At 38.3% G+C, this 13,370-nt stretch overlaps 1 protein-coding gene across 2 annotated transcripts in view; it reads right to left on the minus strand.

The window, feature by feature from the left end:
- Nucleotides 1-404: 404 nt before the first annotated feature.
- Nucleotides 405-13,370, minus strand: part of DDX46 (DEAD-box helicase 46) — a 78,536-nt gene continuing 65,570 nt past the window's right edge. For both annotated transcript variants that reach the window (XM_032248933.1, XM_032248846.1), the window contains exons 20-23: nucleotides 12,443-12,661; nucleotides 11,332-11,476; nucleotides 3,422-3,495; nucleotides 405-1,916 (exon numbers count right to left, since the gene is read on the minus strand). In XM_032248933.1, coding sequence (XP_032104824.1) covers nucleotides 1,869-1,916; nucleotides 3,422-3,495; nucleotides 11,332-11,476; nucleotides 12,443-12,661 — 486 coding nt within the window. In that variant the 3' untranslated portion in view covers nucleotides 405-1,868. The remainder of the gene's footprint in view (nucleotides 1,917-3,421; nucleotides 3,496-11,331; nucleotides 11,477-12,442; nucleotides 12,662-13,370) is intronic.

Consider the following 13,370-nt stretch of genomic DNA (forward strand, 5'->3'; position numbering starts at 1 on the left):
CCCAAAGTGCTGGGATTACAGGCGTGAGCCACCGCGCCCGGCCTAAAATGATTTAACAACTATAGTATGCTTTGATTTTTTCTTTTTAAAAAACTGTAAGTCAAGAATATTTAAAGAATGAAAGTCTCTTCATTTAAGAAATTATAGTCATCCTTTGGTATCTGAGGGGGACTGATTTCAGAACACCCCTTAAACAAACCCCTCCTCTGTACCAAAATCCATGGATGTTCAAGCCTCTTATATGAAATGGCTTGCTATTTGCATATAACCTATGCACATCCTCCTGTATACTTTAAATCATCTTTAAATTACTTAAAATACCTAACACAATGTAAATGTTACAGTAAAACTGTTTTACGGCTGTTAAACTGTATGTTTTTAAACTTACATGATTTTTTCTTGTATTTTTTTTTCTGACTATTTTTGATCTGTGGTCGATTTAATCTGTGGGTGTGAAACCCTTGGATATGGAAGGCCGACTGTATCTATTTAATGCCTGAAAAAAATTCCTTTTTTGAAAAGTGACAATAATATGAATACATCAGGAGTCTTGAAAAGAACATTAGGTAATCCAACTATAACAATTTAAATTAGAATATTCAGGAACTATATCTTGAGGGCTCAAAAATTCAATTTATTTATTTATTTTTTTGAGGAAGTCTCACTCTTTTGCCCAGGCTGGAGTGCAGTGGTGTGATCTCGGCTGAGATTCTCCTGCCTCAGCCTCTAGAGTAGCTGGGATTACAGGTGCCCAACACCATGACCAGCTAATTTTTGTATTTTTAGTAGAGACAGGGTTTCACCATGTTGTCCAGGCTGGTCTTGAACTCCTGATCTCAAGTGATCCGCCCACGTCAGCCTCCCAAAGTGCTGGGACTACAGGTATGAGCCACTGCACCCAGCCTCAAAAATATCATTTATGATACACCTTAGTGAACTAAATTTCACTAAGATGAAGACATCTCAGTTTCAAACTTGGGTACCATTATGTTTTACAATTTTTAAGAAAGAAAATTCACAGCCTACTCAATAATCCTGAAGAAAAATCAGATTAAAAGTTGTAGGATATTGGTACATATAACATGTATACAAACATTTTCTGGAAAGAAAAGTTATCATATTTAATATTTATAGGCTACACTCTTTCTTTTAAGGAAGATTATAAAAGAGGAGCAAGGTATGGAGCCAAAGCTGTGAGGGGAAACTAAAAGTAGTAAATACTAAAACTTAGTAGAGTTTTACACTCAGTGTAAAGAAATGCAAAACACCTTATACTATTAAATCTTTACTTGTATAAAAACCAAAATTAGTCCAATACTTTTTGCCCATTTATAATGACAAAAATTGAAACAAAAACTCCCAACCTATTTTGTAAAACTTCTATTATAACATTCTTAAATCGAGTTCATATTGTTTCAAAAAGTCATATAACATTTAAGCTCAAGACAGGGACACAAAATATGAGTGAATTTTACCTTTTCTTAGGAAATGATCATAATTTCATTGAAAGTACAGAATAAAGTGAATAATCCCTTAACAACTTGTGTACTTTATTGTCTTCAATAGAAAGTTCAAATATTTCCATTTTTTAAACCTCTAGAATATTACCCGGACATTTATAATATTGATATTTAAGTTTACATTAAAGGACATCAAACTCTGAAAACAGGCCGGCTTTAAATATAGTTTGATTGATTGTGGGTGTACTTACGGACAGATTTCTTTACCAAATACTAGTTTCTCACATTTTTAAAAAATCAGCAAGATAGAATTTTAAAAATCTTAATTTACAATATATTGTAAATTGCAGCCACCAACTGTCACATATATCACAGAGCAGCACAGGTAAAAATATTTTTTCCGGATGTTTATAGGACTTTGTATCTTCCTTTATTTGTTGGCTGATATGAATTTTGCTGTAATAGGAAATAAAAGACACATCATCAGAGAAAGCAAAAAAAAAAAAAAAAAAAAAAAAAAGGAAAGCATTTAAGATCATTTCCTTTGCCAACTTATAAAACTATTGGTTATTTAAATTTTTAAATGTTAATATTATTCCATTGATAAAGGAAAAACTATTTAATAACTAATGGTTTCTCTGTTCACTCCACCATTCCTTAACAACATTTTGAATCAACTTAATGGTGATAGCACCTATGGGCATAATATACTTTTCTATCACTCCTTGGTGAAAAAGTCTTAAGCACATGATTTAACAGGTGTTTTACTTCTGTTTTGTGAACGCTCTTTTCATTAAACTTCTAAACCTACCCCCCTAAAAAAACAATGCTCTGTGAGGGGAATTTTAGAAAAGCTCTCAGAATTACACTTAAAGAAAAAGCAAGGTTTCCTTTAAAAGGGCCCTCATCCCAATGTACACACCGTAGGAAAAGTCCCTAATGACACAGGGACATGTCTGCCTCTTCTGGAAAGGCAGTCTGTAAATGGCTGCTTTTTCCAAAATCAAATTAAGTCATTGCTTAAGTTTAAAGACACTGACAACACTATTCGCTGGCAAAGATTTAGAACAACTGGAATTTTCATATACTGTTGGATTGAGTGTGAATTGATGTAACCTCTTTGAAAAACTATTTAGCAATACCTAACCTATAATTAACAATTCTACTCCAAGGTACATACTCAAGAAAAAAAATCATGCTAATATATACCAAACACACAGAGAATAATGTTCATAGAAGCGTTATTCATAAAAAACAAAGAGTAGCCCTCAAATCAAATATATAATTGTTGTATATTCACATAAATATTATATGGCCATGAAAATGAATGAATTATTGCTATATGCAATAACATGGACTGATCTCCTCAAAATGTTGAGTGAAAGAAGCTAGATACAAAAGGTGCGAACACATACTTCCACTTATGTGGAGTTCAAAAATAGGAAAAACTCATCTGTGATTTTAAAATTCACAATATGGGGCCAGGCACAGTGGCTCAAGCCTGTAATACCAGCATTTTGGGAGTCTGAGGCCAGCAGATCCCGAGGTCAGGAGTTTGAGACCAAGTGAAACCCCCATCTCTACCAAAAATACAAAAAGTTAGCCAAGTGTGATGGTGGGCGCCTGTAAACACAGCTACTCAGGAGGCTGAGGCAGGAGAATCACTTGAACCCAGAAGGAGGAGGTTGCAGTGAACTGAGATCATGCCATTGCACTCCAGCCTGGGTGACAGTGCAAGATTCAGTCTCAAAAAAAAAAAAAAAAAAAAGAAGACTTCTGGAATATTACTAATGTTCTTTATTTCTTGATCTGGGTAGTGATTATACTGGTATGCTTATTACTTTGTGAAAATTCATCAAACTATATATGTTTAAGATTTGAGTACTTGTCTATATTAATATTCTATTTCAATAAAACACTTATTAAAACAAAACAAATAAAACTTTAAGGTTTTCACTCACCAGCCGGATCAGTTCTTCTTTTATGAGCCGGGTGATTTCTGCCTTTGCTTTCTGCACAGCCAGTTCATTGGCACCTGGTGATTGAGTGGAAAGCATGTTATTCACATTACTAAAATTACACTGTGTTTACCCACATCATGGAGGTCCAGGAAGAAACACTGTAGGTGACTTTCAGAAACATTGTACTGCCTGCCAAGATAGCCATTTAATGCCTGGTGGAACATTACCCACATTATATAATGGCTTATTACCCACATTATATAAATGCTTATTATTTTGATTACTTTTAGAGTTTCAAATGTAACCACTGAGGTCACATTATGTGTTAAGAGCTCCTAGTATGGTGATTAAAAAGAGTGGAATGAAAAGACTATTAGCAATTTGTCCGGAAGATAGTAAGAAGGCTAAAGGAAAATATAACCTCCTTGATTTATTCATTTAGCAAGTATTTATTAGACATTTATATGTTCATTGAAGTATGCAAATGTTTCAGAAAGGTGTCATCTGAACAAAATTTTTAAAATGAAAGGAGGACTAGCAAAGTGGAGGGAAGAGACATACTAGGGAGTGTATTTTGCTAAGGGAATTGCATGTATAATGGTACAGAGTGAAGACAAGCATGCTTAATTACTGAAGAGTAAGGGAAGTGTGTTGGAAAAAGAATGTGAACGAACACAGCAAGATAGCTGACTGGATGAGGTGGGCTGCAGACATTCATTCAGTTATTAATTCCATAAACATCAAGCACTCACCTCTCACATACTGTAAGAGATTTAATATATAAAGAACAAATTCATGCTCTTTAATCTTACAGACTACTAGAAAAACAAACTTGTAAAGATACCACAACAGGATGAATAGGAAGTAGTTTACTAAAATCACTTTTTTTTTTTTTTTTTTTGAGACGGAGTTTCACTCTTGTTACCCAGGCTGGAGTGCAATGGCGCGATCTCGGCTCACCGCAACCTCCGCCTCCTGGGTTCAGGCAATTCTCCTGCCTCAGCCTCCTGAGTAGCTGGGATTACAGGCACGCACGACCATGCCCAGCTAATTTTTTGTAGTTTTAGTAGAGACGGGGTTTCACCATGTTGACCAGGATGGTCTCGATCTCTTGACCTCGTGATCCACCCGCCTCGGCCTCCCAAAGTGCTGGGATTACAGGCTTGAGCCACCGCGCCCGGCCTAAAATCACTTTTAAATACCACTTCTAGGAAGCTTTTCCTGACTTTTCCAGGCAGAGTTAAGTGTTTTTTTTTCCTTAGTGCTCTCACAATATTGTATTTATACCATCATAAGAGCACATTTTTGAGGTAGAATGGACAAGTTTTTTTTTTTTCTGATGGGATGTGAACAGTGAAAAAGATAAACAAATTAAGATGTTAAGAGCTGGCTAGCAAGTGAAAAAACTTGAGTTAGAAGTAATAAAGAAGATACTGACTCCAGGTGGAAAAATAAGTGTTTCAGATAGTGATAATAGGTGAAATTTAATTCTAAAATTGCTGTAGTTGAGATGCTCTTCAGACATCCAGATAGGAATATAAATGAGGCCAATGGAAATATGGACTACAAGTTTAGAACTGGCAGAGATTAGAGAGCCATCAAGGGTAGACTGAGCAGAATCTGGAGCAAACGGACACTGCCAGGGAGTACATAAGTACAGACAGGTACCATGTTGCACACTGAGAACAGTAAAAGAGCCGAATCAAAGAAGATTAAAGATTACTAAGAATAAAAAGAGAACTGGGTTTGCAATGTAGAGAGCTACATTTTTATCATTTTGTATATTTAAAAAAACACACAAATGAAGGAAAGAATTTATAACAAATTAGAAAATTTCACCTCATATTAGAAATGAGTAACTTTTCTGTCCCCAGAGAGAGACAGAGATGGAGACAGAAAGACAGACAGAAACAGTTTCACAACAGGAAGTAAAAGGCCAAGGGTATGGCTGTGAAGTCATAGAAACATATCTAATTTAAATCCTATACCTCCACTAGCCAGCCACTAACCACAACATTTTAAAACTATATGGGGAAGGTGAGTGATGGAAGGGAAGAGAAACAGAAGAATTAAGAGCCAAGTCAGACTGAAAATTATAACAAAAATGAAATTTGGGAGGAAAACACGTTGCTTAGCATGAGTTGGTGTGAAGATTATTGATATTTTTGTGCAACTTTAAAAAGAAGGAAAATGACACTCTCACCTAGATCTAACGGGAAAATTAATTTTCATACTTTAGTCAGAGCCCAATTTGGACCAGTTTAAACTTTGACTTATGTAACTTCTTGTAATAGGTTACATATGTTTATAAGCAGCCATGAAAAAAAGGGCATTTCCTTTCATTGGTCCTAAAACAACTCCTGGCTGCTTTTAAGGGATTCTCCACTAGTAAAAAGAGAGGGTCACAGAATAGGCTATATAAATTATACAGGCTGACTAGGCATATAAGACCTTCCTGTTCTCCTTCCCTCTGCCTGGTGGGAGGCCTGGAGCTGCTGAGCCTAACAGAGCCTCCAAGGAGCCAGCCAGGCAGTGGGGTCCCTCCAATTACAGAACTAGAAACAGATGACACAGGGCTCCCTCCACCTAGCAACACCTGTTTTCATCCTGTTAGTGTTTAGTTGAGTTTGGAGTTTCAAAAACTAAATGATCCTTAAAAAAAAAAAACTAATTACCTCTGAAAATTCTGAAAGCTTTAGATCATTTAAATTACCTAGCTCTTATTCAGTATCATTATATTTCTTTCTTTCTTTCTTTCTTTCTTTTTTTGAAACAAAGTTTTGCTCTTGTTGCCCAGGCTGGAGTGCAGTGGCATGATCCCAGCTCACTGCAACCTCTGCCTTCTGGTTTCAAGCAATTCTCCTGCCTCAGCCTCCTGAGTAGCTGGGATTACAGGTGCATGCCACCACACCCAGCTAATTTTTGTATTTTTAGTAGACATGAGGTTTCACCACGTTGGCAAGGCTGGTCTTACAGGGGTGAGCCACTGCGCCCAGCTAGTATCATTATATTTCTAGATTATTCTTAGAATTTGTTTTCAACAAAGTTGCCTTTTTACTGGGGAGACTTGCTTAGATTATTATAAAAATTAGATGTTATTTCCTGAGTGTAAATTTATAGTGGAGACAAATGACCAAAACTGTTCTGTATGAAAGAAAAAGTACAAGGAAGCTGTGGAATCAGTGAATATCTCACTTCAAATCACTTGATGGTAAAGATGTATTCTAATAAAGTTACATATAAATTGAAATTTGACATATTAATTATACCATACCAAGCAGATACTGCATTTAAATTAATAAATGAATTACAAAAAGAATCCTTTTTCAAAGCAAATAACCATGTCTCTGATTTACCTCTTTATAAGGTAAGCAATTAAAATATTGATTTTGCTTAAATGATACCCATGTATTCAAGCAGAAAATAAAAGCCTGACTTCATGTACACCAAAGTTTTATCATCACATTCCTCTATCATTGTTTTCATCCTGCATGATCTAATTAACACAGTAGCAAAGACCTGTCCAGGTCCAACTACAGAAACGTATCAGCTTAGTTTTCTCTGCTTGAAGACCCAGGGGTCAGCAACCCCCATTTTACTATGTAATAAGAAACAGTGTCACATGATTTAGAAACACACTGGGTCACTGGCAGACCAAAAGTATTTCAGGATACACAAAATCATGCCATTTTATAAAACCTGACTTGAAATAAATAGATCTAAGTCAGTTTCTCATAGTCACAAGCATGAAAAAAAAAAAAAAAAAAAAAGTGTTGTTTGCCTAGTTCTGGACACACATCCTTTGTACACCATTTAAAAATATGTATGAAACTTACCATGACGCAATGGTAGAGTCGCAAAAATATGTAAAACATAAAAGCTGTATTTGAGTTTTGTCTTTGCCATAATTCACTATTAGTTCAAAAAGTCTAATAAAGTGACATCAGCAAAAATGGCAGAGCAAGGAACTACACAAGTCTGTCCCACCACAGAAAGGAGTAAACTTGCAAAACCTGTCAAAATCAACTTCATTTGAGCTCTGGAAACTAACCAAAAGTTTACATCAACCAGACAAAAACTTACTCATGGGGGAAAAAAAAACGTTGAATCTCAGTAACAGAGTATTTCATCAGCCTTTCAACTTACCTTGACCCCGTCTCTTCAACTCCCACCTACTCCCCACTCACAACCTTGAACAGCCCACATTCCTGGTACCAAAATGAACCTTATTATCAACAAGAAAAAAAAATGGTTGCTTGTTGTGACCTGACTGATGGCTCCCTGAAAGACAGACTCAAAGGGCTTGCTTTTATCCCACCTAACTCAGAACTCTCCCAGGGTTGATACTAGAGAGGTCAGGAAAGTATTTGTCAAAATGTAAATGCAGTAGACATTATCCTTGGGAAAGGAACAATAGCTGGGGCAAAGGACAACGAAAAACTGTAGGAGGACAGGCTAGAGAATGAAATGCTTTGTGGAGTAAGGGCTTTGTAAAGCTCTCACATTCACTGGAATCTAAAAGGCCATGTGTACAACCAGGGCTGGGCACATGCTCAGAAAAGACCTGAGAAGGCCCTACGCTCTCATCTCTGCTGACCTCAGACTGTACAAGCACAAAGCAAAGGCTAGAGTTAATGACTAGCTGACATCAGTAGCCACACATGAAAAAGAATAGAGACTACTAAAACAATGGTTCAGAAATGTCACTGAACAATAAGCAGCAGCAACAAACAATAGGGAGTGGGGAAAATCTGATTTCCAATTACCTGATAATATTCAAAATGTCAAAATGTCCAGTTTTGAACAAAAAACTAAGAAGCATGCAAAAACAAAACAAACAAAAACAAAACAAACAAACAAAAAAAAAAGTATGACCTGATCACAGGAAAAAAATAAACAGAAACTGTCCCTAAAGAAATCAAGGTATTAGGCCGGGTGCAGGAGCTCACACCTGTAATTCAAACACTTTGGAGGCCAAGGCGGGCACATCACCTGAGGTTGGGAGTTCAAGACCAGCCTGACCAACATGGTGAAACCCCGTCTTTATAAAAAGTAATAATAATAAAATAAAATAAAATAAATCAAGATATTACACTTATTAGACTAAGATTTTAAATCAACTATTTTAAATATACGCAAATAGCTAAAGAAAACCACAGATAAAGAACTAAAAAAAACCAGGAAAATGATGTCCAACTAAATAGATAATACTATCAATAAAGAGAAACAAAGAAATCAAAGAAACTCTGGAGTTGAAAAGCACAATCACCGAAATGAAAAATTCATTAGAAGAGTTCGGCAGCAGATTTGATGAGACGAAAGAATGACTAAACTTGAAGGTAGGTCAATTGTGATCAAGTCAGAGAATGCAGGAAAAAAAATAAGTAATGAAGAAAAATGAATAAAGCTTGAGAGACCTGTGAGACACTATCTATTTCAACAACACACGCACAATATGAGTTTCAGAGGAGATACAAAGGAGCAGAAAGAACAGCTGAAGAATTAACACAAACTCCCAAATTTGATGAAAAATATGTATATATACATACCCAAAAATCTAAAACAAAACCCAAAAACCCTCCAGGAGACCCACACTGAAGCAGAAAATAAAACCATCAAAAGACAATTCTGGAAAAGCAACCTATCACTTACAAGGGTTCCTCAATGGGATTAACATCAGATTTCTTTTCAGAATTCATGGAGGCCAGAATGACATTCAAAGTACCAAAAGAAAAACAAAACAAAACTATCAAGCAAGAATTCTATGGCTAGAAAACTATTCTTCCAAAATGAAGGCAAAAAAGAATTTTTTAAAGGTGAAATTGGCCAGGTGCGGTGGCTCACACCTGTAATCCCAGCACTTTGGGAGGCTGAGGTGGGTGAATCACGAGGTCAGGAGATCGAGACCATCCTGGCCAACATGGTGAAAGGCCATCTTTACTAAAAATAAAAAAAAAACCAAGGCCGGGCGCAGTGGCTCAAGCCTGTAATCCCAGCACTTTGGGAGGCCAAGGCGGGTGGATCACGAGGTCAAGAGATCGAGACCATCCTGGTCAACGTGGTAAAACCCCGTCTCTACTAAAAATACAAAACATTAGCTGGGCATGGTGGTGCGTGCCTGTAATCCCAGCTACTCAGGAGGCTGAGGCAGGAGAATTGCTTGAACCCAGGAGGCGGAGGTTGCAGTGAGCCAACATCGCGCCATTGCACTCCAGCCTGGGTACAAGAGCGAAACTCCGTCTCAAAAAAAAAACAAATTAGCTGGGCATGGTGGCATGCGCCTGTAAGTCTCAGCTACTCACGAAGCTGAGGCAAGAGAATTGCTTGAACCCGGGAGGCAGAGGTTGCAGTGAGCTGAGATCACGCCACTACACTCCAGCTTGGCAACAGAGACACTTGTCTCAAAAAAAAAAAAAGATGTTAAGTGCAATCCACTGGGTAACCACTAAGAAAATACCTGGCTGGGCGCAATGGCTCATGCCTGTAATTCAAGCACTTTGGATGGCCAAGGTAAGTAGATCACCTGAGGTCAGGAGTTCAAGACCAGCCTGGCCAACATGGTAAAACCCCGTGTCTACTAAAAATACAAAAATTAACCGGGTGTGGTGGTGTGTACCTGTAATCCCAGCTACTTGGGAGGCTGAGACAGGAGAACTGCTTGAACCCGGGAGGCAAAGGTTGCAGTGAGCCGAGATTGCATCATTGCACTCCAGCTCTGGGCGACAGAACAAGATTCAGTCTCAGGGAAAAAATAAAGTGTCACAGGGTGTCCTACTATGCAACGGAGTAACACATCAGAAAAAATAAAATAGGCTGGGTGCATTGGCTCATGCCTGTACTCTTAACACTTTGGGAGGCTGAGTGGAGGCGGGTCACTTGAGCTCAGGAGTTCAAGACCAGCCTGGGCAACATAACAAAACCCCTTCTCTAAAAAAATACAAAAAAATTAGCTAGATGTGGTAACACGTCCCTGTAGTCTTACTTGGAAGTGCTGAGGTAAGAGGATCACTTGAGCCCAGGAGGTTGAGGCTGAAGTGAGCTGAGACTGTGCCACTGCACTCCAGCCTGGGTGACAAAATCATTAAAAGTGGAAATTGCCTCTGGAATAAATTCATTCATGAATGTATGAAACAAAGTTAAGAACCGGCCAGGTATGGTGGCTCACACCTGTAATCCCAGCACTTTGGGAGGCCGAGGCGGGTGGATCAAAGGTCAGGAGTTCGTGAGACCAGCCTGGCCAATATGGTAAAACCCCATTTCTACTAAAAATACAAAAATTAGCCAGGCGTGGTGGCAGGTGCCTGCAGTCCCATCCACTCCGGAGGCTGAGGCAGAAGAATCGCTTGAACCTGGGAGGGGGAGGTTGCGGTGAGCCAAGATAGCGCCACAGCACTCTAGCCTGGGCAACAAAGCAAGCCTCCAAAAAAAAAAAAAAAGGAAAACCTAATTGCTGTTAGATAATGTAATAATGTATTATTTGTCTCCATTAGGTTAGGCATTAATTGTCTACTTGTTATTTTGTTAAAGGTATAAACTTTCATGAGCATAATTTCACAGGCAATATTTGCCTAGATAAACATTCATTGAGTGGATTAATATAGTTGATTTACATTCCAACCTAAACTTAGGCCAGAATATTCCTAAGCATAAAAAGGTCAGTCCTCAAAATGTTGTTTTCTTTTAATTTTCAAATTTGACTGATTTGTCAAAACTGAGTCTCACAGATCATTTACTTTTGCATATGTACTGAACTTCTAAATAAAGACGTCAAATGATATGAAATTTTTTTTTCAGAAGTGTTCCTTACTTTCAGTTCTCTCTAGAATTGACCTCACATTCTCTTTGCGTCTATTACATCTACATTAACCTTGATCTAAACTCGAGACTGAAATAGAACCAACAGCACATACTTTCAATTGCCAAGTAAATCTTCCGCTCGCCCTCCTTGGGTTCTTTGCCAGGAGGGAAGTATGTTCCTCTGATTGTAATTGCGGCCTCAGAGTATTCACTGATTCTCTGCAGAGCTTCCTTAGAGGTAACTTTCCACCTAGCAGTCTAAAAGAAAAGGTAAGGAAAACAAAAATCACTTCACAACAAGACAAAAAAATCCAGAGTGCTAACAAAGACTAGACTGACTGATATCACATTATGGTCTATATATATATTATGGTCAATATATATATATATATTTTTTTTTGGAGACAGAGTTTCGTTCTTGTTGTTGAGGCAGTGAGATCTCGGCTCACCACAACCTACATCTCCCAGGTTCAAGCAATTCTCCTGCCTCAGCCTCCCAAGTAGCCAGGATTACAGGCATGTGCCATGACGCTCAGCTATTTTTTAATTTTTTTTGGTAGAGATGGGGTTTCACCATGTTAGTCAGGCTGGTTTCGAACTCCCGACCTCAGGTGATCCATTCACCTCAGCCTCCCAAAGTGCTGGGATTACAAATGTGAGCCACCGCGCCCTGCCCTATGGTCAATATTAAGATCATTATTGGATAGGCGCGGTGGCATGACATTGTGACTCATTCCTGTAATCCCAGCACTCTGGGAGGCCAAGACGGGAAGATCACCTGAGGTCAGGAGTTCGAGACCAGCCTGAATAACGTGGAGAAACCCCATCTCTACTAAAAATACAAAAAAATTAGCCTGGCGTTGTGGCACATGCCTGTAATCCCAGCTACTTGGGAGGCTGAGGCAGGAGAATCACTTGAATCTGGGAGGCGGAGGTTGCGGTGAGCCAAGATCACACCACTGCACTCCAGCCTGGGCAATAAAAGCGAAACTCTGTCTCAAAAAAACAAAAACAAAACAAAGATCATTATTAACACATACCTGCATCATACGTTCATTTAGATCCTAATGTACATTGAACATATTCATAAAAGTCAAATTTCTATTGTTATATCCTCCATTTAGGTAAAAAGTGAAGTAGTTATTAAAATGTTCATGGGTTTTAAAGATGAGATTTTTGCTTTTTCTGCTTCACAATAAAAAAAGGTTTAAAACTGTTACTTGCCTGTGGGAAGTCATTGATCTCTAGTTCTTCTTCATATCTCTTAAAAGATTCATTCTGTCCACCATCCTGTCTCTCTTCTTCTTGTTTCTCTAAAGGCACATAATTGAGCTTGGCATTGATCTTTTCAGCAAGCTGTTCTGCAATGGTTTTTGCAGACACCGTGGGAGCCAGAATGGTGCCACCTCTAAGAATTGCATTGGTGGCCTGTTGCATCACATCCTGTAGTTAAAGAAGACTTACAGTTAAATCTTAAATGAGGGCAGAGACAAGAGTTGGGACCCCACCACAAATTACTCTCTGAAAAGCTACTAACTTTTATGCAAGTTTAATAAATAAACACCTTTCTAATGCACAGCCCCATTGATATGTGATTTAGCAATACATATTCATAACATAGTTTAATGTTTTTCCCTGTGAATAAGAAAGCTGGGAAACATTCAACTCTCTATTATATATTCTACTAGATCATAGAGATGCAGTTGATAATTAGCTAACTCTTGATGTCAGACACAGTAAATATTTCCAAAATCATTTACATACTCTGTAACTCCTCGGAGTTTCCTCCAAATTTAAATGTTTATACTACTACCATCATTGAGTTTCTTCATCCCCATGACCCAACCCAGCATTAAAAACGTGATAATGAGGCCGGGCGCGGTGGCTCACGCTTGTAATCCCAGCACTTTGGGAGGCCGAGGCGGGTGGATCACGAGGTCAAGAGATCGAGACCATCCTGGTCAACATGGTGAAACCCCGTCTCTACTAAAACTACAAAACATTAGCTGGGCATGGTGGTGCGTGCCTGTAATCCCAGCTACTCAGGAGGCTGAGGCAGGAGAATTGCTTGAACCCAGGAGGCGGAGGTTGCGGTGAGCCGAGATCGCGCCATTGCACTCCAGCCTGGGTAACAAGAGCGAAACTCCGTCTC

Source organism: Sapajus apella, unplaced genomic scaffold (assembly GCF_009761245.1).
Source record: "Sapajus apella isolate SASKATOON/1434 unplaced genomic scaffold, GSC_monkey_1.0 scaffold1, whole genome shotgun sequence".
Classification (NCBI taxonomy): Eukaryota; Metazoa; Chordata; class Mammalia; order Primates; family Cebidae; genus Sapajus; species Sapajus apella.